The sequence below is a fragment of the Balaenoptera musculus genome, chromosome 11, assembly GCF_009873245.2.
Source record: "Balaenoptera musculus isolate JJ_BM4_2016_0621 chromosome 11, mBalMus1.pri.v3, whole genome shotgun sequence".
In the NCBI taxonomy this organism is placed as follows: Eukaryota; Metazoa; Chordata; class Mammalia; order Artiodactyla; family Balaenopteridae; genus Balaenoptera; species Balaenoptera musculus.
Genome location: NC_045795.1, coordinates 55249101 through 55261776, shown reverse-complemented (window position 1 = coordinate 55261776; position 12676 = coordinate 55249101). Strand labels below are relative to the sequence as shown.

The 12676-nt window shown below is 38.9% G+C and overlaps 1 protein-coding gene and 1 non-coding gene across 2 annotated transcripts in view; one reads left to right on the top strand and one right to left on the bottom strand.

Moving 5' to 3' along the window:
- The window catches only part of MLH1 (mutL homolog 1), a 55859-nt gene that overhangs the window by 38185 nt on the left and 4998 nt on the right, over positions 1-12676 (top strand). Inside the window, exons 14-15 of the mRNA XM_036868603.1 lie at positions 10079-10187; positions 11063-11126. Coding sequence (XP_036724498.1) covers positions 10079-10187; positions 11063-11126 — 173 coding nt within the window. The remainder of the gene's footprint in view (positions 1-10078; positions 10188-11062; positions 11127-12676) is intronic.
- On the bottom strand, positions 2089-2161 carry TRNAG-UCC. The gene has a single exon. It is a non-coding gene; the product is annotated as a tRNA-Gly (tRNA).

The window sequence follows — 12676 nt, the reverse complement described above, 5'->3', positions numbered from 1 at the left end:
ACCCCTATAATGCGAATGTTGTTGCGTTTAATGTTGTCCCAGAGGTCTCTTAGGCTGTCTTCATTTCTTTTCATTCTTTTTTCTTTAGTCTGTTCTGCAGCAGTGAATTCCACCATTCTGTCTTCCAGGTCACTTATCCGTTCTTCTGCCTCAGTTATTCTGCTATTGATTCCTTCTAGTGTAGTTTTCATTTCAGTTATTGTATTGGTGATCTCTGTTTGTTTGTTCTTTAATTCTTCTAGGTCTTTGTTAATCATTTCTTGCATCTTCTCAATCTTTGCCTCCATTCTTATTCCGAGGTCCTGGATCATCTTCACTATCATTATTCTGAATTCTTTTTCTGGAAGGTTGCCTATCTCCACTTCATTTAGTTGTTTTTCTGGGGTTTTTTCTTGTTCCTTCATCTGGTGCATAGCCCTCTGCCTTTTCATCTTCTCTATCTTTCTGTAACTGTGGTTTTTGGTCCACAGGCTGCAGGATCGTAGTTTTTCTTGCTTCTGTTGTCTGCCCTCTGGTGGTTGAGGCTATCTAAGAGGCTTGATGGGAGGCTCTGGTGGTGGGTAGAGCTGACTGTTGCTGTGGCGGTCAGAGCTCAGTAAAACCTTAATCCACTTGACTGTTGATGGGTGGGGCTGGGTTCCCTCCCTGTTGCTGTGGCGGTCAGAGCTCAGTAAAACCTTAATCCACTTGACTGTTGATGGGTGGGGCTGGGTTCCCTCCCTGTTGGTTGTTTTGCCTGAGGCAACCCAACACTGGAGCCTACCGGTGCTCTTTGGTGGGGTCAATGGCAGACTCTGGGAGGGCTCACGCCAAGGAGAACTTCCCAGAGCCTCTGCTGCCAGTGTCCTTATCCCCACGGTGAAACAGAGCCACCACTCGCCTCTGCAGGAGACCCCCCAACACCAGCAGGTAGGTCCGGTTCAGTCCCCCCAGGGTCACTGCTCCTTCCCCTGGGTCCCGATGCACACATTACTTTGTGTGTGCCCTCCAAGAGTGGGGTCTCTGTTTCCCCCAGTCCTGTCAAAGTCCTGCAATCAATTCCCTCTAGGCTTCAAAGTCTGATTCTCTAGGAATTCCTCCTCCCGTTGCCGGACCCCCAGGTTGGGAAGCCTGACGTGGGGCTCAGAACCTTCACTCCAGTGGGTGGAATTCTGTGGTATAAGTGTTCGCCAGTCTGTGAGTCACCCACCCAGCAGTTATGGGATTTGATTTTACTCTGATTGCGCCCCTCCTACCGTCTCACTGTGGTTTCTCCTCTGTCCTTGGACGCGGGGTATCCTCCTTGGTGAAGTCCAGGGTCTTCCTGTCAATGATTGTCCAGCAGCCAGTGGTGATTCTGGTGCTCTCGCAAGAGGGAGTGAGAGCACGTCCTTCTACTCCGCCATCTTGGTTAATCTCCAACAGTAATTCTGTTTAGTTTTTTTGTTATTGAACTGTATGAGCTGTTTGTATATTTTGGATATTAGGCGTCTTGGTTGCATTGTTTGCAAATATTTTCTCCCTGTTTGTAGCTTACCTTTCTTCTGTTTATGGTTTCCTTTGCTGTGCAAAAACTTGTAAGTTTGATTAGGTCCCATTTGTTTATTTTTGTTTTTATCTCTATTGCCTTGGGAGACTGACCTAAGAAAACATTGGTACGATTTATGTCAGAGTGTTTTGCCTATGAGCTCTTCTAGGAGTTTTATGGTGTCATGTCTTAATGTTTAAGCCTGTAAGCCATTTTGAGTTTATTTTTGTGTATGGTGAGAGGGAGTGTTCTAACTTCATTGATTTACATGCAGCTGTCCAATTTTCCCAGCACCACTTGCTGAAGAGACTGTCTTTTCCCTGTAGTATATGCTTGCTTTTTTTGTCAAAGATTAATTGACCGTAGGTGTATGGGTTTATTTCTGGGCTCTCTATTCTGATCCATTGATCCATATGTCTGTTTTTGTCCCAATACCATGCTGTTTTTTTGTTGTTCTGTTTTTATTTATTTATTTATTTGGCTGCACTGGGTGTTTGTTGCAGCACGTGGGATCTTCATTGCGACATGTGGGATCTTTAGTTGTGGCATGTGGGCTCTTGGTTGCGGCAAGCAGGATCTAATTCCCTGACCAGGGATCAAACCTGGGCCCCCTGCATTGGAAGTGCAGAGTCTTAACCACTGGACCACCAGGGAAGTCCCATACCACGCTGTTTTGATTACTGTTGCTTTGTAGTATGTCTAAAGTCTGGGAGTGTTATGCCTCCTGCTTTGTTCTTTTTCTTCAGGATTGCTTTGGCAATTCTGGGTCTTTTATGGTTCCATATGAATTTTATGATTATTTTTTTAGTTCTGTGAAAAATATCATGGGTAATTTGATAGGGATTGCATTAAATCTGTAGATTGTTGTGGGAAGTATGGCTATTTTAACAATATTAATTCTTTCAATCCAAGAGCATGGGATATGTTTCCACTTCTTTGAATCTTCTTCAGTTTCCTTTATTAATGTTTTATAGTTCTCAGTGTATAGGTTTTTCACCTCCTTGGTCAGGTTTATTCCTAAATATTTTATTTTTGGGGGTGTGATTTTGAAAGGTATTGTTTTTTTACATTCTTTTTCTGATATTTCATTGTTAGTGTAAAGAAATGCAACCAATTTCTGTGTGTTAATCTTGTATCCTGCTACCTTGTTGAATTATCAGTTTTAGTAGTTTTTGTGTGGAGTCTTTAGGGTTTTCTGTATATAGAATCATGTTATCTGCATGTAATGACAATTTTACCTCTTCCCTTCCAATTTGGATATCTTTTATTTCTTTTTCTCATTTGATTGCAGTGACTAGGTCTTGCAATAGTATGTTGAATAGAAGAGGCGAGAGTGGGCATCCTTGTCTTTTTCCAGATTTTAGCCAGAAGTCTTTCAGCTTTTTACTGTTTAGTATTGTATGGGCTGTGGATTTGTCATAAATAGCTTTTATTATGTTGAGATATGTTTCCTCTATACCCACTTTCGTAAGAGTTTTTTTATCATGAATGGATGTAGAATTTTGTCAAATGCTTTCTCTGCATCTATTGAGATGATCATGTGGTTTTTGTCTTTTCGTTTGTTTCTGTGGTGTATCACATTGATTGATTTGTGAATGTTGAACCATTCTTGTGAACTTGGGATGAATCCCACTTGACTGTGGTGTATGATCTTTTTTATGTGTTGTTGGATTTGGTTTGCTAATATTTTGTTGAGAATTTTTACATCTATATTCATCAAAGATATTGGCCTCTAACTTTCTTTTTTGGTGGTGTCTTTAGCTTTAGTATCATGGGTGATGGTGGCTTCATAGAATGTCTTTGGGAGTGTTCTCATCAATTTTTTGGAAGAGTTTGAGAAGGATCAGTATAAGTTCTTCTTTGTAGGTTTGGTAGAATTTGCCTGTGAAGCCATCTGGTCATGGACTTTCGTTAGTAGTGATTGGTCTGTTCAAATTATCTGTTTCTTCTTGATTCAGTTTTGGTGGGCTGTATGTTTCTAGAAACTTGTCTATTTCTTCTAAGTTGTTGAATTTGTTGGCATGTTCATAGTATTCCCTTATGGTTTTTTGTACTTCTGTGGTGTTGGTTGTTATGTCTCCTTTTTCATTTCTTATCTTGTTTATTTGGGTTCTCTCTCTTTTCTTCTTGGTGAGCCTGGCCAGAGGTTTGTCGATACTGTTTAACCTTTTAAAGAACCAGCTCTTGGTTTTATTGATTTTTTCTATTGTTTTTTTAATCTCTATTTTATTTATTTCCTCTCTGATCTTGAGTATTTCCTTCCTTCTGCTGACTAGGTTTTGTTCTTCTTTTTCTAATTCTTTTAAGTGGTATATTATATTGTTTATTTGAGATTTTTCTTGTTTTTTGAGGAAGGTCTATATGGCTGTGAACTTCCCTCTGAGAAATGGTTTTGCTGCATCCCATAGATTTTGTATGGTTGTGTTTTTATATTGTCATTCGTCTCAAGGTATTTTTAAATTTTCTTTGATTTCATTATTGACCTGCTGGGTTTTTTTTAGTAGCATGTTGTTTAGTCTCCATGTAATTGTTTTTTTTCACATATTTCTGTGGTTGATTTCTAGTTTCATGCTGTTGTGGTCAGAAAAGATGCTTGAGACAATTTCTATACCCTTAAATTTGTTGAGGCTTGTTTTGTGCCCTAGTATGTGGTCAGCCCTAGAGAATGTTCCATATGCACTTGGAAAGAATTTCTTTTTTTTTTTTCTTGGATGTAATGTCCTGAAAATATCAGTTAAGTCTAATTAACTGTTCTGTTGTATTATTTAGGATCTCTGTTGCCTCACTGATTTTCTGTCCAGAATATCTGTCCATTGATATGAGTGGGATGTTAAAGTTTCCTACTGTTATTGTATTCTTGTCAATTTCTCCCTTTATGTCTTTTAGTATTTGTCTTATGTATTTGGGTACTCCTGTATTAGTTGCATATATGTTGACCTGTATTAGGTGCATATATGAATGTAATAATCCTCTTCTTGTATTAATTCTTTTATTATTACATAGTGTCCTCCTTTATCTTTCTTCATGGCTTTTGTTTTAAAGTCTATCTTGTCTGATATGAATATTACAACCCCTGCTTTCTTTTCATTTCTGTTTGCATGAAATACCTATTTCCATCTCCTCACTTTCAATCTGTGTGTGTCCTTTCCTCTAAAGTGGGTCTTTTGTAGGCAGCATATTGTAGGCTCTTGCTTTTTTATCCAGTCTGCCACTCTGTTTTTTGATTGACGTGTTTAGTCCATTGACATTTAAGGTAATTATTGATAGATATGTATTTATTGCCATTTTAAACTTTGTTTTCCCTTTGATTTTATATTTCTTCTTTGTCCCTTTCTTTTTTGTTTTTCCTTTTGTGGTTTGATGATTTTCTTTTGTATTATGCTTATGTTCTCTTCTTTTTGGTTTTTGTGAATCTATTGTATGTTTTTGATTTGTGGTTACCGTTTTTCAAGTATATTAACCCCTTCCTATATCTACTTGTCTTAGACTGGTAGTCATATAGGCTCAAACACATTCTAGGGAATGAAAAAAAAATCTGCATTTTCTTTTCTCCCCCACATTTTATGATTTTGATGTCCTTATTTACATCTTCATGTTCATTCTTTTGCTGTTTCATTGTGGTTATTATTAGTTTCATAGAATTTTTTTTTTTTTTTTAAATCTGTGTACTGGCTTATTTAGGTGATTTGCTTTGTGATTGTGATTTTTTCTTTCCTATGGATTCTTTTCTATTTAGAGAAAATCTTTCAATATTTCCTTTAGGATAGGTTTAGTATTGCTGTATTCTTTTAGTTTTTGCTTGTCTGAGAAATTCTTTATCCCTTCTTCTATTCTAAATGATAATCTTGCTGGGTAGAGTATCCTAGGTTGCAGATGTTTCCCTTTTAGGACTTTGGATGTATCTTGCCATCCCTTGCCACTCCCTTCTGTCCTGCAGTGTTTCTGTAGAGAAATCAGCTGATAGCCTTATGGGGGTTCTCTTGCCTCCTTTGTTTTTCTCTTGCTGCCTTTAGAATCCTCTCTTTAACTTTTGCCATTTTTATTATAATATGTCTTGGTGTAGGTCTGTTTGGGTTTACCTTGTTTGGGATCCTCTGTGCTTCCTGTACCTGGATATCTGTTTCCTTCTTTAGGTTTGGGAAGTTTTCAGCCATAATTTCTTCAAATACAGTTTTGATCCCCTTTTCTCTTTCTTCCCCTTCTGGAATCCTTATTATGCATACATTGGCACAATTTATATTATCCCATAGGTCTCTTATGTTGTTTTCATTTTTTTTTTTTTTTTTTCATTTGGCTTTCTGTCTGCTGTTCTGATTGGGTCATTTCCATTATTCTATCTTCCTGGTTACTTATTCATTCTTCTGCATTATTTATTCTGCTATTCATTGTCTTTGGTTCAGTTTTCATCTCAGCAAATGAGTTTTCTGATTTTTCTTGGTCCCTCTTTATAGCTTCTAGTTCCTTTTTACAGTACTCTGCATTTCTGTCAATAGCCTTTCTAAATTCCTTCAGTATTTTCATTATCTCCTTTTTGAACTCAGTGTCTATTAGACTGAAGAGGTCTGTTTCATTGTTTGTTATTTCAGGGGAATTCTCTTGGTCTTTTAATTGGGAGTGGTTCCTCTGCTTCTTCATTTTACTTATAGTTCTCTTGCTCTATGAGTTTAGGAGAAACAATTATCTGCTGTGGTCTTGGAGGGCTATTTATATGTGGAAGTGTCCCTGTGTAGCTTGTGTGGGTTTAAGATTTTTGGTGTGAGGCCTGTTTTTAGTCTGGATGCCTGCCACCTCTTTCCTTAGTGTGTGCTGACCGTTACCTCTTGATAGTGGATGTGCAGATGCTGTGGCTGGTGCCTGGTCGTGGAGTTCTCAGTGGCAGTGGCAGCTCACGTGTGCCCCCAGAGCACATGATTAGAATGGAGGTGGCTCGGGACTGCTCCTGGAGTCTGGGAGGGCAAAGTGGGCAGCTCGAGACTGCTCCTGAAGTCCAGGGGGCAGCAGCGACTCGTGACTGCTCCTGGAGCTCGTGTAGGCAGTGTCTTGCTGCCTTAGAGCTCGTGTGGGTAGAAAGGCTGTAATGGTGGTTCCCGCCCGTCCCCTCCCCTCACGCACTACTGACACAATGGCACCTGGCCTCTAAGGCATCCCAGAGTTCCTCTGCATACACCATCAGGTGTGGTTGTACCAGGCTCCAGCCCCTTCAGGCTGTTTCCGTGCAGCCCATCCCAGTCCTCTCTCTGGGTCTGATCTCTGAAGCCCAAGCTTCCGTACCCAGCCCTCGCTTGTATTGGCAGACAGGTGTCTCAGGCTCGGAAGTGCAGAGCTGTGGTACTGACTGTCTGTGCATGTCTTTCTCTGTTCTAACTGCTGCAAACTGGTTGCTGTGTTCTTCTCTGAGGCTCTGAAGCTCCCCCTCTGTCCTGGTTGATCTCCCCACCAGTGACAGGACTTCCCAGGGTACAGGAACCTTTCCTCTTTTACAGCTCCCTCCCAGGGGTGCAGGTCCTGTCCCGATTCCTTTCTCACTTTCTTATTTATTTATTTATTTATTTGTTTGTTTATTTATTGCCCCACTTGGTTACGTGGAGATTTTCTTGCCCTCTCAGAGGTCTGAGGTCTTCGGCCAGTGTTCAGTAGATATTCTGTGAGAATTGTTCACATGTAGATGTATTTTTGATGTATTTGTGGGAGGAGGTGAGCTTCACGTCCTAGTACTCCGCCATCTTGATCACTCCTCTACCACACATTGGCCTTTTAATCTTATTTAGGAAATTCTTTCTATCTCTGGGATAATTAAATCTATATTCTTATATTATCTCCTAAAATGCTTATACTTAAATCTCTAGTTCACCTGGAATTAATTTTTGGTATATGGTGTTATCGTCACAGTTTCCATGTGACTATCTCATTGTTCCATCTTACGTTGTTACTGTCAGTTTGTTTGGGTTTAGCCAATATTTTATGCTCATAATTCTTTTCCTCAGACCTTTCATGGTCTGCCCTAAGCACCTCCTTCTGTGGGGCCTGAGATGGCAAGCTGAGTTTTGCTTCGTCTAATCCATCTTTATTTTGGTAAGTTTCTTTGCTGGGTTTAAAATTCCAGATTGGCAATTATTTTTTTCTCAGTGCATTGAAGGTGTTATTTTATCAGTCGTTGGCTTCTGTTGTTGCTGTTGAAAATTCAGCTGTCAGTCTTATATTTTACTACTTTGTGGGTAATCTCTCTTTTCTCTCTGAGAGCTTTTAAGATCTCTTTAGTGTCCTGCTTATCTCAGGTGTGGATTTTGTTGGGCTTCCTGGAGCTGAGGTTTGGTGTCTTTCATCACTTCTGGGATATTCTCTGATCTTTTGTCTTGAGAGTCTCCAGTTACTGTCTCTCCCTGTCCCCCGCCCCTTCCGGGATTTACTTACATATTTGTTCTTCTCCATATTGCATAAGCTATCTATCTTTCATATTTTCCATTTCTTTGTCTCTCTGTGCTGCACTTTGGATAATTTTTTTAGATCTACCTTACCATTAATTACCTTGCCAACTTTGTCCACTCTGTTCAGTCTATCTTGATTTTTAATTTCAGTTATTATATTTTCTAATTTTTTGAAATTTTATTTGGTTTTTTTTTGAAATCTCCTTGATCATTTGTAATATAAACTTATTTTTATTAACTTTGGTTTTAATTATTAAGATTGAGTCAGGATAAAATCATTTTCCCCATTGTTTACCATGGTATTTTGACCCCCACCTGTTAGCATATTAAAATACAAAAGACGTTGTATCACATGACCTTGCCAAAGGTGCAGATAGCAACAGTTCTACTTTCTTCCTTTCATATTTTTATGCTGTTTCCTTGCCTCACTACAATGGTTAGGACCCCCAGTACAACATCAAATAGGATGAGTGAGCATATGGGTGTTAATTATCTTGTTTTCCATTGTGGAAAGAACACATTCAGTATTTCACCATTAAACATGATGTTAGCTGGAGGTTTTTCATAGATGCCCTTTTCAGATTAAGGAAGTTATTTTCTGTTCCTAGTTTGCTGAGAGTTTTTAATTATAAATTGTTGTTGTCTAATACTCTTTCTATATCTAAAATGATCATGTATTTCTCATTTATTCTGTTAATATGGTGAGATTTTCCAAACGCTAAATCACCTTGCTTTCCTGGGCTAATCTCTTCTTGATTGTATTCTTCTTTTTTTTTTTTTTAATATATTGCTGGATTTAATTTGCTGATGTTTTGTTTAGGATTTTTGCATCTATGACTGTAAAGGATATTGGTCTAAAGTTTTCCTTTTTTCAATGTCTTCTCAGGTTTGGTGTTAGGGTTATGCTAACCTTGTGAGGTAGGAATTATTCTTCCTTTATTTTTTGAAAGAGTTTATGTAAGGTTGGTGTTATTTCTGTTTTCTTTTTCTATTTATTTTTTAAATTGCACTATAGTTGATTTACAATATTGTTAGTTTCAGGTGTACAGCAGTCATTCAGTTACACACACACACACACACACACACACACACACACACACACACACATATATTCTCTTTCAGATTCTTTTCCATTCTAGGTTATTACAAGATATTGAATATAGTTTGCTGTGGTATGCAGTAGGTCCTTGTTGTTTATTTTATATATAGTAGTGTATATCTGTTAATCCCATAATCCTAATTAATCCCCTTAGTGCTTTCCTCTTTGGTAACCATAAATTTGTTTTCTATGTCTGTGAGTCTGTTTCTGTTTTGTAAATAAATTTATTTGTATTATTTTTTAGATTCCACATGTAAATGATATCACATATTTGTCTTTCCTTGATCACTTTTGATAGTCTCCTGCCACTTATTCAATGTTTTAATATCTCTTAAGCATACTGAACATGCTTATTATTTTATCCTCTTTGCCGATATTTCCAGTCTCTAAAACTTGGCAGATGTGACTCTGATTTCTTCTGGATTCTAATTCTTGGTGTGTAGTTTCTTTGTGTACTTTGTAACTTTTTGACCACTAAGTCCTGGTACTTTATCTGTGAGGAATTATTTGAAGTCTGGGTTGAAGATGAATTTCTCCAGAGAGAATTTGCATTTGATTCTATCAGGAACCTGGAGGAACAGTCAGCCCTGGAATCAGCTTAAACTAAAATCTCCACTTTAAGTTGTCAAGCAGCCTGCTTAGTGTGAATCCTGGCTGCAAAAGAGGGGAAGCGGCCTCCTGTTACAGTCCACGTTTTGCACCATTCCTAGGCTTCTGCTTTTCTTTCTCTACACCTCAGAGCCTGCAAAAACTGACGTTCTTGATACCTGCAGTTCCTCCAGTGTCTTTGGATAAAGCTGGTTTCAGAGCTCTTGTTACTTCTCTGGCTTCCTGCTTTGTCTTGGATTGTGATCTTTGAGTATTCCTAAATCTTTTGGCAATTCCTTGTTGCATTTTGAAAGATTAGTTCTATCTTATTCCTTCTTTGTGTGTACTTTCAGCAAGAGGTTCCGTTCAGGTACCTGTTTGTTGTCTCTAGTTCTGGTGCTTTGGGCTGCAGAGAGGTGTTGGTGGGGTGCAGTTACTGACCTGTGTCTTGTTTTCCAGCTCTCCGGGAGGTGCTGCGTAACCACTCGTTTGTGGGCTGTGTGAATCCTCAGTGGGCCTTGGCACAGCATCAGACCAAGTTATACCTTCTCAACACCACCAAACTTAGGTAAATTGGTGTGAACGTGAAAAAAGCAGAGCTGCTAGAAGAGTAGTCCTGGAGGCAGAGGCAGGAAAAGCCGGGGAGCGCAGGATGACATAGTTGGAAAGGGCCCTGGCTTTAGAGTCACATGTCGTTTCACATCTGGGCTCAACCATTTACCATTTATGTGACCATGGACAAGTCACTTTCCTAATCTGCGTCTCGGATTTCTCATCTGTAAGATGAGAAATTTAGGTTATTACTACTTAACTTGCAGGGTTTTGTGAAGGTAAAATTACATGAGATGCCTGGGTTTGGTAGATGCCCGGTGCTCAATAAAAGTTGGCTGCTGTGAACTGGGTGCTAAGGGCTTAGTGCTGGTGAAGCATTGCAGCGTGTGCTGTGTACAGCAGGGTGCTGTGGGAGATGCTCTGGCGGACGTCCGCTGCATCGCCCACTCTCAGCCCTTTAAATCCAACTGATTGGATTTAAAACTGGGGTCACATCCCTGCCCTCCCTATACAGCCCATATTTTTTTAAATGGGGAGTTGTAAAAGAAGTGATTTATAGGATTCTTTGCAAGTGGGGAAAAGGTGAGCAAACAAAAACTCCTTCTTAACTTTATCACTACTGAGTGTTAGAACCTTTTACAGCACCAGAGGGGTGGGGATAGAGCACGGGTGATGACAAGGCAGATGGTCTTAGCGGGCTGACCTGTGTGCAGAGGCCGGCCACCAAAGCCCTGGTGGAGCAGGAGATCCCAGGACTGTTAGAAAGGCCACCACGAGGCAGCACATCTCTGTCCTACCCGTCTCGGGTTATGTCTCCCATTTTGTCCCTACTGCTTGGCTCTGAAGCATGGATTCAGCTTTTCCTTAAAGTCACTTCATTTTTATTTTCAGTGAAGAACTGTTCTACCAGATTCTCATTTATGATTTTGCCAATTTTGGTGTTCTGAGGTTATCGGTAAGTTTATTTCCTGGTTCTCATTTCTGAAACTTCAACAACTGGTCATTTCTGAAAATAGCTCTGCCTTATTATCTTATTTGTAGTATATTAAATTTTTCTAAATATGCTTAGAATAGTTTATTGTATGATTTGCATATGGAGGTATCTTCATATAGTTTTATACAAAGCAGAACAGTCATTTGGTAGCCAACTTAAATGTTTATTATTATTATTATAGAAATTAATACATATCTACTTGAGAAAACTTGGAAAGAGATAAAAATAGAAGTAAACATTCTTTAAAGCCCATGACCCAAACACAATTCCAACTAACAAGTTTAGTCCATTTCTTTCAAGACCTTGTCATTGCCGAATTTTGATTTAGAGTTAAAGATCATACTATCTATGTAGTTTCATGTTTTCTTTTTACGTTTGACATACTTTACAAAAAAGCCCTCTGGAATTTTTACTGGGATTGTGTTGAATCTATGGATCAATTTGGGGAGAAAATCTTTTGTTAATTTATCCCTTAATATTTCATATTTTTTGGATACTATTGTAAGTGACATTTTTATAAATTGCCAATTGTTTGTTGCTAGTATCTAGAAATACAAGTGTTTTGGTACATTAATCTTATATCTTGCGACCTAGTTAAACTCACTTAGTAGTTCTAGTAGCTTTTTTATTGACTCCAGCAGATTTTCTATGTAGATGATCATAGCATCTGTGAGTAAAGACAGTTTTATTCCTTCCTTTCCAATCTAGATGCCTTTTCTTACTTTCTCTTGCTTGATTACACTGGCAAGAAGCTTAGTACAAGGTTGAACAGTAGTGGTGAGAATGGAAATCCTTCTCTTATTCCTGATCTTGGGGGAAGCATTCAGTTTTTGACTATGAAGTATGCTTTCTGCCGTCGGTAGGTTTTTTGTAGATGACCCTTAGGTGGTTGAGGAAGTTCCCTTCTATTCCTTGTTTGCTTAGAGTTTTTATTCAGGAATGGATGCTGAATTTTTTCAGATGCTTCCTCTGTATCTGTTCAGATAATTGTATGGTTTTCCTTTTTTCAGTTTGTTAAGATAGTGAATTACATTGATTGATTTTCATATTTTAAACCGGTCTTGCATTCCTGGGGTGAACCCTGCTTGTACATGATGTATTATCCTTTTTATATATTACTGGAATTGATTTGTCAAAATTTCGCTTACAACTTTTTTTTTTGGCTGGGCTGCGTGGCTTGTGGGATCTTAGTTCCCCAATCAGGGATTGAACCCGGGCCCTGGCAGTGAAAGCACGGAGTCCTAACCACTGGACCACCAGGGAAGTCCCTTGTTTACAACTCTTAACATTTGCATTCACGAATGACATTGGTTTGTAGTTTTCTTGTATTGTCTTTGTCTGGTTTTGGTGTGGGGTAATGCTGGCCTCATAGAATGAGTTGGGAAATACTTTTTCCTTTTCCATATTCCAAAAGAGTTTGTGTAGAATTGTTTTATTCCTTAAATGTTTGGTAAAATTCATCAGTGAAGCCATCTGGGCCTGGAGGTTTCCTCACAGGAAGATTTTTAACT